This window comes from Dermacentor albipictus, unplaced genomic scaffold (genome assembly GCF_038994185.2).
Source record: "Dermacentor albipictus isolate Rhodes 1998 colony unplaced genomic scaffold, USDA_Dalb.pri_finalv2 scaffold_33, whole genome shotgun sequence".
In the NCBI taxonomy this organism is placed as follows: domain Eukaryota; kingdom Metazoa; phylum Arthropoda; class Arachnida; order Ixodida; family Ixodidae; genus Dermacentor; species Dermacentor albipictus.
Window position 1 is genome coordinate 1542450 of NW_027225587.1, and position 14550 is coordinate 1556999.

A 14550-nucleotide genomic window follows, 5' to 3' on the forward strand; every position below is an offset into this window, starting at 1 on the left:
CATACTATTGCAAAAAACGTGCACTCGCCAAGGATACAGGCTGTGACAAGGAACCTGTGACATTAACAACAGTTAATCTCCTCAAATGCTCAAAAGAGAGGAACGCAACTCAGTCAAGCCTCGCCGTGAATGAATTCTGGGATTTTACGTGCCAAAACCACGGTATGGTAATGAGGCACGCCATAATGGTGCACTCCGGCTTAATTTAGACCACCTGGGAGTTCTTCAACGTGCACCCAATGCAGTGAACACGGGCGTTTTTGCATTTCGCCCACATTTAAATGCGAACCTAGAGCTTAGCATCGCAACATCTTAGCCACTAAGCCACCGCGACGGGTCCGTGAAACGGCGTATAGGAGCGAAGTGCGCGGTGGTACCATACACTGCGGGAACAAACAAGGCCCTTGTAAGGATTTTCACAGGCCATGGTGTTCAAATCGCCCACATGCCTTCCCGAAAACTTGGCCAACCAGTGGTTCTTGCAAAAGACGCTTTTGCGGAGAGTGACAGCCCTGCAGTAATCTACAACGTACTATGTAAAAAGTGTGACCTGTCGTACATCGGCGAGAGGCGAAAGTTTTAAACCTCGTTTGAAGCAACACAAAAATGATGCCGCCTCTACACAGCCGCAAACGCCTTGGCGGAACATCACGAACTAACCGGGCAGACCACTGACTACGTATTCAATGACTACGTATTCGCATCGAATACGAATAGAACAGTAAGAGAAGCGAATGGAATCGAATATGAATCGTATGTAATGCCAATACCGAATAGAACAGAATGGAATGCGGAATATTTTTTCACATAGTTGGCGAATGATGTGAAGCCGTCTTACTAGTTTCCTCGAACAATATTCACATCCTGGTCTACACATTAGAAAGTTTCTTTAGTACACTTCCAGTACGCTGCATAGCAATTTGCTCGCAAACTTAAAATAGCACTGTTCGAAACATGTGCGGTCATAGATTATCACAAATGTTCATAAAGTTTACCTTGGCCATATAAAATAGGTGCTAAACCACGGCGGCACACGGTGGCTATGGAGTTACGGTGCTCATATCTAGGCCATGGGTTCGACCCCACCATGGCGGCCGCATTTCGATAAAGGCGCGGGGCACAAACTCGCGTGCTCGCGTGCATAGATTTAGGTGGACGTATAATAAAAAAAACCAGTTGGTCAAAATAATGTGAAGTCCCCGGCAACGGTGTGCCTCATAATCGTATCGTGAATTGGGCCCGTAAAATACGAGAATTTAGTTGTTGTTTTTTATTCTGTGTATGCCTTCGCGATTAAACAAGAAATGCGCGTCGTCTGCGGCGATTGCATAACGAAAAAACAAAGCCGAAATTTTTTGTTGAGTTTGAAGTGTCGCGGCAAATGTTGCCACTATTATAGAAGGTTGGCTTAGGTACTATCATGAACCGAAATTTAAAAAAATACGCAAATGGCGCGTAAATGGGCAAAACCAAGGTAATGTTGTTTGCCCTCACTTGGAGATACCTGGATTATTTTTTTTTTCAGTCCACCTAATTACATATTAAGTCATAATTATGTATTCAACTTCTCAAATATTAAAATTAGAGGAAAAGTGTCAATGAGAAAATTGTAGAGCAACATAAAAAACTCCCGACACACTTTTCTGTTGCTCAATACGTGCTACATAAAAGCACTTTTTTCCTAGCGTGAAAGAAGCCCGGTACTACAAGCAAGATGCCTCGAGCGGCCAGTCACGCGGCAATCTTGCGTGTATTCACGGGCTGCTTTCACGGTCAGAAAAACTGTTTTATGTAGCTCGTATCAAGCAACAAAAAGCTGTATCGGGAGTTTTTTGTGTTGCTCTATAAGTTTCTAATTGACACTTTTCATCCAATAATAATATTGGAGAAGTTAATTAATTAACCCTGATTATGTAATTACGCGGAATGCAAAAAGTAATCTGAATATCTCCAAGCGATGGCAAACAACATTACCTTCGTTCTGTCTAGCCACGTGGCATTTGCGTATTCTTTAAATCTCGGTGCATGACACTTGCGACACCCTGCGGAAAAAGTGTGCTGCAGTCAAACGTATTCTTATTTAATCCGATGCTGCAATGTAACGTATTCTTATTTAATCCGTTGAGAGGACAAAGGTGCTACATTTATAAATAATAGCAAACAATACTTACCGCCCAATGTCTAAATCGCATTTTATTGCGAACGATGTTGTTTAGACGGACATGTCTGGCTGTCAGAGCATGCTCTAGTACGTTACAGCCCTTGTGAGTGGGATGAAAGTTGTGATATTTTTGCTTCAATTTCATTTCGGATCGTGTACAGCCTACGACATAAATTACTAGAAAAATATTCGAAAATACTCCGATTTTCGAATTGCGACCATTCGATTCGAGGACCAAATCGAGTAGTGAATGTGGTATTAGAGGACCGAATCGCATAAGACAGTATTTGATACGTTATTGGAATTTTACTATATTCACACACCCCTAAAATATTTGAAGGCAAAGGCTGTGGAACGCTACAACGAGGTGTATTTTAGACCTCATTTAAATTGCTACAGTGCATCTGGTACTCAATACCGCACGCATTATAATTTTTTTCCAACTTGAATGCACACCTCGCCCACAAAAGGTCCACTGCAAGGTAATTGCGGCACACTCACATAATCCATGCCTGAGTGTTGTCTATCCCCTCGTCCACGCTTGTCACGCAGTTCTTGACGTTGAATGTCGCGTAGCTTCCCAGCACTGAAATGAAAAGTCGCGTTCATTTGGCAACTTGTGCTATTTAGTTCACTTCGTTACCTTTATAAACATACATTTAGGCTCCATTATATAGCAGAATACCACATTGTATCAACGATCTGCTTGCATCTCGTCCTCAGAATTTTATTGAACAGCAAAGGCTTATAGAGAAAACACCCTATTTCTTGCTGTGACTAAACCATATTGCTCCTTGCAAGGATCAGGACCCGTAGTCGCAAAAACCTCTTACACTAAAATTGTTCATAAAAGAAAAGTTCAGCCACTCTCAGTGCTGGAGTGTCCGTTAGCAAAGGTGGCTAGCCAATAGGTAATAGCAATTACGAATGAAAAGCATTGTGTAGTGGTTCCACGAGCTTGTTCCGATTGCCGCTTTGCGCCCCTCCCGATTCGATGCATAGTCACTTTAACTGCAGGGTGGCAGACCGCTTTATTTTTGCTGTATGGCAAAGCTTCATTCACGCTACCCTACTACACCACAGGCATGGGGGGGGGAGGTTGCACCACTAGCTACTCATGGCGGTGCCGCATGTGTGATCAGGCAACTTGAGTACATAATTTGACCCGAGTTGTTTCAAGTCTACATGATCATTTTGCAATGTAGAAACCGTAACCAGATCTTTACGATGATTCCCTTCAACTTCCCAATATTAACCTGCGCCATGAAGCTTGTTAACTAAGAAGTTATTGATGTAATTAATTTGTTTAAAAAATGAATTCCGATTTTTTTTGCACATGACGTCCGCCTGGGCAATACTTATTCACTAGTGATATAATTCAAACAAATTTTGTAAGCTGTTTTTCTTTTACAGTATTCGAAGTAAGAAAAAACGCTGTGTGTTGTCGATGATGCCTGACGTAACGCCAATAAGAGGCAATGGCAAGTGTTTCTCAGAATAGTACTTACCTGAGCTAGTTGGTTCAAAGCTAAGGCGAGTTTAAACAGCTCAAATGAAAAAAAAAAAAACTTAAGGCATCCTTGTTTTTCCTGCTTAGCCCTGTGCTGTTTCAGTTCAACTGTTCAAACTCGTTTGAGTGTTGGTCATTTGCGGTGACATAACTCAACAGATGCCGATTTTTCAACAACCTGACGGTGGCGTAATCTGTGACAGCGCGGCGGGTTTCGTGGTCCTTTGCCCTAACGGTGATAGATGGCGCCACTATTTCGTTTCAGTGAAATCGCGAGCTATTTGTGTTTGACCATGGCCTAGGCAGTCGTCCTTTAAGATCGAGAAACAATAGCAAGAAGACCGCCAAGATAGTGCCCGAACATTACTGCTGAAGGGAGATAAAGCGCAGCGAATATCTACGAAATCGCTTGCTTCACGCGAAGGGGACGAATTGATTTTAACCCGCCGTCGTTGCTCAGTGGCTATGGTGTTGGGCTGCTGATAACGAGGTCGCGGGATCGAATCCCGGCCATGGCGGCCGCATTTCGATGGAGGCGAAAACACCCGTGTACTTAGATTTAGGTGCACGTTAAAGAACCCCAGGTAGTGAAAATTTCTAGTGTCCTCCACTAAGCCGTGCCTCATAATCAGAAAGTGGTTTTGGCACGTAAAAGCCCATAATTTTTTTAATGGGTTATAAACGACTACCCGTTCGGCTTACAACGGGCAGGCCTGGGCAGGCCTGGACAGGCCAGATGCCGCCATGTCAGGTGATGTAATTTTTGTTGGATTGGTTCAACGGAAGCCTGCCGGTAACCTAGACAAAAACCGCTTCTGCGGTAAAAAATATTGCACTAGAGTTTCTCGTAAGAGAAAATTCCAGAAAATTCTGATGCGGGACATATTATTTGTGAAGACGGCTAGCCAATGGCGGAGTTACCGTAAGAAAATCTTTGTGAATTTTGGCCCCGTAAACAAGATGTCGCGGAGGAATAGTAAAGCAGTCTCTAAAGCACAGCGCTTCCAAAAACTCACACGCGTGGGCTATGTTGGTGATGTCTTGCTCGCTGCACGAGTTGATGACACACACGCCGAGGCGAAGGCCGGTCAACTTCTTATCTGTCAGATAGCCCTTGAAATGTTCGACCTAGGACAAAAAAATATGACGTGATGTTAATCGAACATAAATAATTTACCGGTTTACAATGTCTCGGTCACAGGCATTCGAACAAAATTTATCTACGATGCTAAGCAAAAACGGTGAGCTCCGTTCCACCCCAGCTCCTAGCAAGAAAGACTTCACTTTTTTTTTACCTCCAATGTTGCTTTGCTACTAAGTGTGCAGACATTTCATGGTAATGCTCAGTGCACATCAAGCGAGTAAGTCGCATTTATTTATTGTACATGAGGTTGATTTTAGGCACTGTGGGTGGTTTCGTGTGTCAAAGTGACACTTCTGGGATGTTAAATTTTCTCGTATTTATCAACCCCGCGTTTCCTTCAACGAAAAATGTAGAAAACAAATGAAAAGAAGGTAAAAAATAAACAAGTCCCGGTTGCTTCTATTGTACGAAAAGTTGGTGCATGTGGGTAGAAACAGTGGCTAAATGTCATTCTGCAATTCATTACCTAAAATACATTTCGAAAAATCATACCCTAGTGGGTGAGTTGGGTGTGTAAACACCATTTTTATACCCTTACTCTCAGAGAATTTCGAAAACGGCTGCCTTCATTAGCAGAACACATTTATTTTACCCTTTCATTAAATTTAGAGTGCTAAAAGGAGGATTTGTGCGAAACACACATATTACAGAATTTAAGGGTGCTCGGGCACTCAACAGTTAAAGCAAGTATAGAAAGCCTTAGATGTATATTTCTCAGTGGTTTGCGCCAAACCATTGTTCGAGCATGTCATATGATCCTGTAGACTATAAATGTCCACCTGCTGCTTCATGCACGTAGCGTCCCTGGTGGCGAAGCGTACAGCCTCTGCATACACGTTTTCGCCGACAAGTTTAAGTACCGTAAACCTGCCCTTCTCCTCCGCGCTTCTCTCTCCCTCATTCCCTCAGATTACGGCGTCAAGCCGAACTTACGTAGTCCCAGCTTCTGACTTTAGACGGAAGCGACGTCACTGCCGCACGCAGGTGCAAGCGGGCAACAAGCGAAAATTCAGGAACCGAAAATCCCGGATGTGGAACAACCGGAAGTGGAAACCCCCGCAGGGCAGCTGGTATAAGCGATGAATTAGGGAACAGCGGTGCACATCAAAGGTTGGCGCCACTTAGCAAAAGCAGCGGCGCCGCGCGAATGGAGGTGCTTTAGTGAAGTGGAAAGAGAGAAGTGGAAAGTGGTCGAGAGGTTACACTTCCGGCTGGCCATTTGTACGTCCACAGCTCGAATTAGAGTGCACTAGACTGTTCATTCTAGTACACTCTAGTTCAAATTCAGGCTGGGTTGCTTTATCTTCACGGAAAACACTTCGGGATTACTTCGGCGGACGTCCGGAAGACTAGGGTAGTGATAGCATAAACATATCACGGTAAAAATAAAACGTAGTGTGCATTTCGGCCAGATACATTGGGGAAAAAGTTGCTATTTCAAAAAAAGTAATCCTTTCAAATGGGTGTATTATTTCGCCTAAACACCCTTTTTATATGGCTCTATGAGCGTGAGTTATAAGACACGAGAAAACACCCTTAAGGGTGCGATTGCCGTTAGTCTGTTGTTTACCATACCCTTATCTGGCACATCACAAGATGTCAACAAACACTGACACCAAGGACAACATAGGGGAAATTACTTGTACTTAATAAATTAAATAAGGAAACGATAAATTAATGGAAATGAAAGTGGATGTAAAAACAACTTGCCTCAAGTGGGGAATGATCCATCAACCCTCGCTGGATCGTTCCCCACCTGCAGCAAGTTGTTTTTTCATCCACTTTCAGTTCCATTAATTTATCGTTTCCTTATTTCATTTATTCAGCACAAGTAATTTCCCCTATGTTGTCCTTGGTGTCAGTGTTTGTTCCCTTCTAGGATATGACTAATAAAACTTGGGCCCCTCGGTTAATCCCCTTTCTTGTCGTTTCTTATCTGGCACACTGCTATAAACTGAAGTGTTTGTGCAGTTATTTAACCGCGAAATGTAGGATTGCATTGCATTACAATCTCGTAGCACTGCAGCTGAGTGCGCTTGTTGTTTAAAGTTAAGCACTCGTCCACAATGATGTTGGCGTATAACGGACATGTAGATCCGCACTAAACATTCGAAACTGCCTAACTCTCTTAAGAATTTTTTTTTTCGCGCCTGTACATTTACACAAACCTCTTTAATACAAAATCCCTTTAATATGCCTCCTAATTCCTCGTAGATATGGGAAATAAATAAAGTAAGCGCGTATCTTGAGCCTTTCCGATCAGCTACCGTAAGCGAGGAGGAGGCCGAAGCGCAGGATATTTTCGCGTGCAAACTATGACCATAAGAAAAATATTCTACCATTTTGCCTTATTAAAATATTCTACCGCATTGCCTTTTTAAGCTAACTGGAGTAACGACGCATTGGACACGACAAACAATGACTGGACAAAGCACTTCTCTTATCCTATACGCTCTTGCTCCAACTGCCTATAACATCTCCAAACCAGTCCATATTACACTCTTTTGCACTCTTTTGCATTCTTAAGCCTTCGGTTTTCAACTCGCGCTCTTTTATGGAGCTATAGCACACGTGCGAAATCGCGTGACTTGCGCTTTAAGCTTGTATATAGGAAGCTACTGATGGTGTTTACCAGGAAAGGGCCGTATGCACTAGACAAATGGTCGCGGACGCATTCAATGATGCCCTATAACGTAATTGGGGCTAGGAGGGCCAAAATATCCGTCGTGTCTTGGTTGTCGTATGGCGTGCGTTATTATTATTATTATTATTATTATTATTATTATTATTATTATTATTATTATTATTATTATTATTATTATTATTATTATTATTATTAATTTCCAATGCCCTGTGCAACAATGGAAACTGATTTCGTCAGCCCTGGGCACTTATTAGCGCAGACAGACAATAGAGCACACGGAATTCTTCTGGCGTAACATAGTAGCTCCTAATTGACAGCACCTACATTTCTGTATAATATAATTTATCAGCATGACAAAAAATACAACTCATTTTGCACGTGCTCAGAAATTGCGAACATTCTTGTTTGGGTGGGGCCATTATAACAAACATTCTTGCCCGGGATGGGAACATGTGCCAGATAAACATATTCGCTTCCACAAAGAAACACATATGACGGCTGGGTGCAAAACCAGGCGGGAGCCGGACGCATACACTCTGTAATGTTGCCAACGGTATTGCTGTGCTCTCGCTCTTGAGGCAGCTATAGTGGCGACTATGAAAATGAGAGTCAAGATTTTACGAACCACGGGATTAGAAAAAAAATGTTAAATTGCCGTGTAGTTTGTGACCCTATAGTCAATAAAACCATACTCGAAATATATAGTTCTTTTCATCTTTTATTGCTCAGTCTGGAAAAAATAAGCTTTTATTTACGCATGGAATGCAGCGCGGCATAATGTAAACGAATTAGTACGCGGAGGCCTGCTTCTTATATAAACTGCAGAAGTGCCTCCTGCAACCAAATGTCCATGATTAACCGCACGAAGTCTTTAGCCTGGTCTATCCGTAAACACCGGCGCTTCTAAGTGCTCTCTCTAGTGTAGCTGCTGACTCAAGACACGGCCACTGCAGAAAGCCTACGCAGGCTCTTTAGCACGAAATAAGAAACAAATTACTTATCTAACGCGACAAGGGGTCTTCCTGTCATTGCTAAGAAACAATTAAAGGAGACCCAGATTTACTTTCCGCAGGTGATATTAGTGGCTTGAAAGTGTTGTAGAACGTCCAATTTCTCGAAGGGGCAATAGTTCAGGTGAAATTAAGGCTCTTAGTACACATTTACGCTAGAGTTCTTGGTAGCCAACGGAACATTCATTATGATATACTTTCCTGTCACTTATGTCCTATTTCTCAGTCTCTTTCGGATGTAAGGAGTTATTAGTTCTTAAAAACAAGTTCAGCATGCCGTCTCATATTTCTGATGGTTGTACATACATCGTAGTGTTAGCCGCTGCTTACTCTCCTCCCCCCAACCCAACCAAAAGAAAGGAGCACTCCAGCAAAACATGGCAGGAAGCGAGGCAGAGACCGAAAGACAACTTATAAGAAAGCCGACTGACCCGTTCGTGAGAGAATGCCAAGGCTGGTACGATCTCGTCGATGAAAGAAACGTCTCTGAGCAGCACATGCACGTTGCAGAACAGACCGCGTACTTTCTCGATGCCGTTGTCGTCGCGTACCACAGTCTCGATGCATTCGTCGTAGGCACCCACTTCGGCCAAGCTGACCTGGAGGAAGCCCGTTGGATACTTTGCCGTTGCGTCAATCACTGCGCCAAATTGCGGCCGTAGATACACAAAAGAAAATGAATGTCTGTATTTCTGGTATATACAGGTTGTGTTCCATATAACTTGAATCAGAGTTTTAAAAATGAAAGGCACACCGCACGCGAGTTGAACAGAATGCATAATGTTGGCAGTGGCCTAGAGTTAGACTATTTTTTATTTTCCCTTCAGCCAACGGATTAGTTATGTTTAATTAACGAACTTTTTAAGTATTGGCTCCAGACCACAAGTGTGATACGCATAGTTGTAGACCCCCTTGAGAAACCTCTCAATAAAATGTTTCCAACACGATATATCTCACGTGGTCCTTTTTCCGCGTTTCAAGGAAAGCCCGCGAAAGATGAAAAAAAAAATACCACGTGAAGGGGCGCTTACGCACTGTTACTGTGCTGCTCTCAAGTGTGCGATGGATGAACAAGGTCGGCTGCAGCGAGACTGGCCCGCGACAGGGCATTTGCACCGTCATGCGACATGAGCCGCTTGCCCAGATACCTACACCGGGCATAACGCCCTGTCGCGGCACGTGCCAGACTACTGTAAATAAGCATTGTCGGCCGCCTACGTTCTCGGCCGTTGGAATGTTCTGCAGGTACTCCTGCTGATCATTTCCGCTACTGAGAACGTTAACCCTTTATTCACGAGTGTTGCCTACGGGCAACGCACCAAAAAAGTTCATCATTTCATTATTATGTGGTTTTAGTGCCAAAACCACAATTTCTTTATGAGGCACGCCGTAGCGGGCGACTGCGGAATAATTTGGACCACCTGGAGTTCTTTAGCGCGCGCCTACATTTAAGTACGCTGGTGTTTTCGTATTTCGCTCCCAATGAATTGCGGCCTCCGTGGCCAGGATTTGTTACCTAGACCTAATGCTTAGCAGCCCAACACTGCAGCCACTAAGCAACCATGGCGGGTCATACCAAAAAAGAATGCTTTTCTTGCCGAGTTTCAGTATTGAGTGCGAAGCTTCTCGCTAAATGTCTTCGGTCAACACTGAATGGCAGGCAGCAAGCGTCATTTGTGGGTTTAGAGCAGGAACACTAGACGAGGAGGAAGAAGCTTGTCACGCGACTCACTGTTTTCTGAAAGCAAGGTCACCGGAGACAGGCCGACGCAACATATCCAGCAACAGTGGTGCCACACATGTTATGTAAAGGAAATGAAATGTGCATCTATGGTTCACATAGGCTCCTCCGCAAGGGGGCCAACTCAGCGGACTTGTTCCACATGAGCTCCCGATTCAACGCGTACTTCCTGCGGACTGCAACCCGGAAGCGCCAGAACGTCTGCATTATTCGACGCAGCTCGAAAAGCGGCATTCAGAGAGACTATCCGCAGCGCTGTGAGTTTCTTTTTCACATATTTACACGCTTTGACAGCAGCAAGGCGGCGGCCGCCGAGCTAAGCCTACGGACGATTGCCAAGCTTTGCTCCCCGAGGCCACGCGCCTCGCGCCTCGGCCACGAGCCTCCTGCCCGTGCCCGAGCTTTGAGACCGAGCTTTTCGCTTCGTGAACCATCTGCCCGCCGCATACTGGCCCTTTGAAGGCGGGGTACGCTTCATACTCAAGATGGAGTATCAAGTGCCGGGGGAGGATATCTCCCCGGACGAGGTTACCCAAGATCAAGGCTGGCAGTCTGCGGGGGCCAGAAGAGTTGGCGCCAAAACACGCACGGCTGACACTAATGCGCTATCGCCCCAGCCGGGAGCGCGACGTGGCAAATCAGGCGGTGCTGCGCTAAAATCCAGAGTGATACGAGCGGGACGAATGCCCTCACTTCCTCGAGATGATATCAAGATTGTGATCAGGCCGCGAGGTGGACTCAATATCTCCAAGATTGGCATTGTTACGGTGGCTGACGCAATACTCGCCGCCGCTGGCATCAGTCAGGAAGATCTATGCCATGATACTCTATGCCCGAATCTACAGCAAAATAATATGGTTGCTAGTACTCCCAAGCGCGAGAATGCGAACCGCTACGTCCGGATGAAGCAGATGCTCATCTCGGGCAAGGTATATGAGCTCAGTGCCTACGAGACCGCCCCGCACTCCACGTGCAAGGGAGTGATCCGCAACATCCCTCTTCAAGACGGCCCTGACATCATCGATGCCAAGATTGTCAACACCAATAATCCACTCGCCTTAGCAGCGAAGAGAATAGCTCAAACCGGCACGGTCATCGTCGCGTTCGACGGGCATCGTGTACCGAACTTTGTCAGGTATGGACCGTTACTCATGCAGTGCTCACTCTACCGCAAGCAACTCGACGTGTGCTATACGTGCGGCCGCCTCGGTCATCGCGCCGACGTGTGTCCCAATCCAGCTGACGCTATTTGCCGTGGCTGTGGTGCCCCTAGTCCCGATGAGCAGCATCAGTGCACCCCCAGTGTAAGCTCTGTGGTGGCCAGCATCTCACGGCTAATAAGGACTGTGCTCAAAGATTCAAGATCCCATACATCGTGCGTCGTCGTCGCAGTGAGCGCGCCAAGATGGCCGGTGCCGTGTCACCGTCCCCTCATCAGCGCTCGGACACTGCGGAACTCGTCCAGGCTTCGTCCACTCCAGGTGCTCAGCGCAGAGGACGCTCCCGTTCCAGGGGCCGCTCGACAGTCCGTTCCGTATCCAGGGGCCACTCCGCCTCCAGGGCACGTTCCGGCTCCCGCCGTGGGTCCAGAGGACGGGCCTGTTCCCGGGGACGCTCCGGTTCTCGGCCTCGCTCCAGCTCCAGGCCGGGGCGCGACACGTCGAGGCGGACCAGGTCCCGCTCCCGCACGCCCACCGCCCTTAGAAGCAAGTTCACGCTCTCCTGGGCCGACAAGGTTCGAGGGGGACGTGAGGGTCCAAGAGGTGACGACCCGCCTCGCGATTCGCACCACGCACACGAGCTCGAGGAGTTGCGACGAGTTAACGAGAAGTTGAGGAAAGAAAACGCGCAGGTTAGACAAGAAATGTGCAGGCTAGCTGCGGAGATGGCGGAGATTAGGAAACTCGCGCTTTCACCCTCCTCGCCGCAACCCCCTTTGGCCCCGGTCGCCATGGATACATCCGAGACATCCCACGTGGCGCGCGCGCCCAAGCGTCGAGCGGTAGAGAACAGAGAGGAAGACGAGACCATAAAATTGCTCTCAGAACTCAAGAATGCTTTCGCCAGCATGCAGGCTAGCTTAGCAAAGGTCCAGGAAGCTATATCGCACCCAAAAATGGGGTTAGGTGCACTCAGTGAACGGATAGGCAAATTAGAGGAGGTCGATGCCAGGAGAGAACCCAGCCCCGCTCCTTCGCAAGTCGCAGCACGACGTCATGTACTAGCACCACCGACGGAGGGCGCGATTCTCAGGGCCGTTCAAGCCTCCTCTCAGCCTAGCCATGGATAGTGCGGACGAGAACTTTAGTATTTGGCAATGGAACTGCGGAGGGTTTCCCAACAAGAAGCCGCTTCTGCAGCAATATTTAAGAACTCTCACGGTTAAGCCCCAAATCTTCGCTATTCAGGAAGTTGCAACTAGTACTCCTATCAAACTCGCAGGTTATCTGGTAGTATCCTCACATTCAGGAGGCAGGGGAGTTGCTACCCTTGTCAGCAAAACGTACAATTGCCTCTCTCGCGACCTCGGCCCAGTGTGTGATGGCATCGAGTACGTCATGACTGAAATCCTCATGAACCCACCCAGAAAGGGCCTCAGAAGAAACAGCCTTTATATCCTCAACGTATACTGCAGCCCCAGCTACCGCAGGGCGAGGGCGAACTCTCTCCTCAAGAGGGCCGTCAGCCTTCCCGGTGGGCACCCCCTTGTCATCGTCGGGGATTTCAACGCTCCACATAGAGTGTGGGGTTACACCCATGACACGCCCAAGGGACGCGAACTGTGGCAGACTGCGATGGAACTGGACTTGACCCTTATCACCGATAAGGACTTCCCCACTAGGAGAGGCAACTCCGCATGCCGGGACACTACCCCAGACCTCTCTTTTGTCAAGAACGTAGGGGAGGTCAAGTGGGTCAACACGGCTCTAGACCTCGGAAGTGACCACTACGTCATCGAAGTCTCCCTCCCGATAGCCCGCTATAAGACGAGGAAATTCAAGCTGATCGACTGGGACGTTTTCCGCAAGATCAGAGCCGAGCGCGCACCGATGGCGGAGACAGATTTTGAAGGTTGGTGCAAAGGGATAAGGGATGACGCCGCGGCAGCAACCAAAGAGGTCGTCACTGAGCTCGACGTTGACAAGATGGATAGCAGATTGGCGCACCTGCTGGAAGCCAAGCAAGCCCTCCTCACGAGATGGAAGGGGCAGAAGCATAACAGGCGGCTCCGCAAGAAGGTTTCGGAAGTTAACAGGGAGATCGAACATCACTGCAAGAACCTGTGTAAGCAACAATGGGATGAGCTCTGCGAATCCGTCGAGGGTCAGCTCAGATCAGGCAAGAGCTGGGGTCTGCTCAAACACCTTCTCGATGAGGGCAGCACCAGATCCAGCCAGAGACGATCCCTCGCGCGAGCCATCCACCTCGCTACGGACTCTACCCCCGGACGTGTCTATTGTCGACAGGCTCATAGAGAAGTACCTGCCGGTCGCGGATAGCTCTGACCCTACCCAGTTCCCGGACTACGCAGGGTGTGCGGTGCCGGAGTTGGACCAGGACTTTACCGCGGCCGAGATCCGAGATGTCCTCTTCTCACTCAACGTCAAATCTGCCCCTGGTCCAGATGGCGTCACTAACAGGATGCTGAGGAATCTCGATGATGAGTCGATCGACTTCCTCACTGAAAGGATTAATGAAGTCTGGCGCAGTGGACAGGTCCCCACACAGTGGAAGGCGGCCTGCACGGTACTCATCCCCAAACCCGGTAAAGCACCAGGAATAGAGAATCTACGACCAATTTCCCTGACGTCCTGCGTTGGTAAGGTTGCAGAGCATGCCCTGCTCAACCGGCTCAAGGTGCACATCGAGGCCCATGACATGTACACCCACAATATGATTGGTTTCAGAGCCGGCCTCTCGACACAGGACGCCATGAAGCTGATAAAGCATCAGATCATCGACCGGAGCACGGGAGATACCAGAGCCATCCTTGGACTAGACCTGCAGAAGGCATTCGACAATATTTCACACGAGTTTATTCTCCAGTCTATTGCCGGCCTCGGGCTCGGGAAGAGGGTCTACGACTTCGTCCGATCCTTCCTTAGCCAGAGAACTACCAAGCTCAAGATCGAAGGATACCTTTCGCAAGAGATCACCCTCGGTTCACGCGGCACGCCTCAGGGCTCAGTCATCTCGCCAACATTATTTAACATCGCAATGATCGGGCTTTCTAAGGAGCTCGCGAAGATTCAAGGAATCAACCACACCATCTACGCAGATGACATCACCATCTGGTGCGTGGGCGGGAGCGACGGCCAAGTTGAAGCCGCCATGCAGAG

The 14550-nt window shown here is 47.4% G+C and overlaps 1 protein-coding gene across 1 annotated transcript in view; it reads right to left on the minus strand.

Annotated features, from left to right (window-relative positions):
* Window positions 1–10417, minus strand: part of LOC139052767 (nose resistant to fluoxetine protein 6-like) — a 58075-nt gene extending 47658 nt beyond the window's left edge. The window contains exons 1-4 of the mRNA XM_070529847.1: window positions 10309–10417; window positions 8901–9109; window positions 4688–4799; window positions 2663–2747 (exon numbers count right to left, since the gene is read on the minus strand). Coding sequence (XP_070385948.1) covers window positions 2663–2747; window positions 4688–4799; window positions 8901–9109; window positions 10309–10417 — 515 coding nt within the window. The remainder of the gene's footprint in view (window positions 1–2662; window positions 2748–4687; window positions 4800–8900; window positions 9110–10308) is intronic.
* Window positions 10418–14550: the final 4133 nt, after the last annotated feature.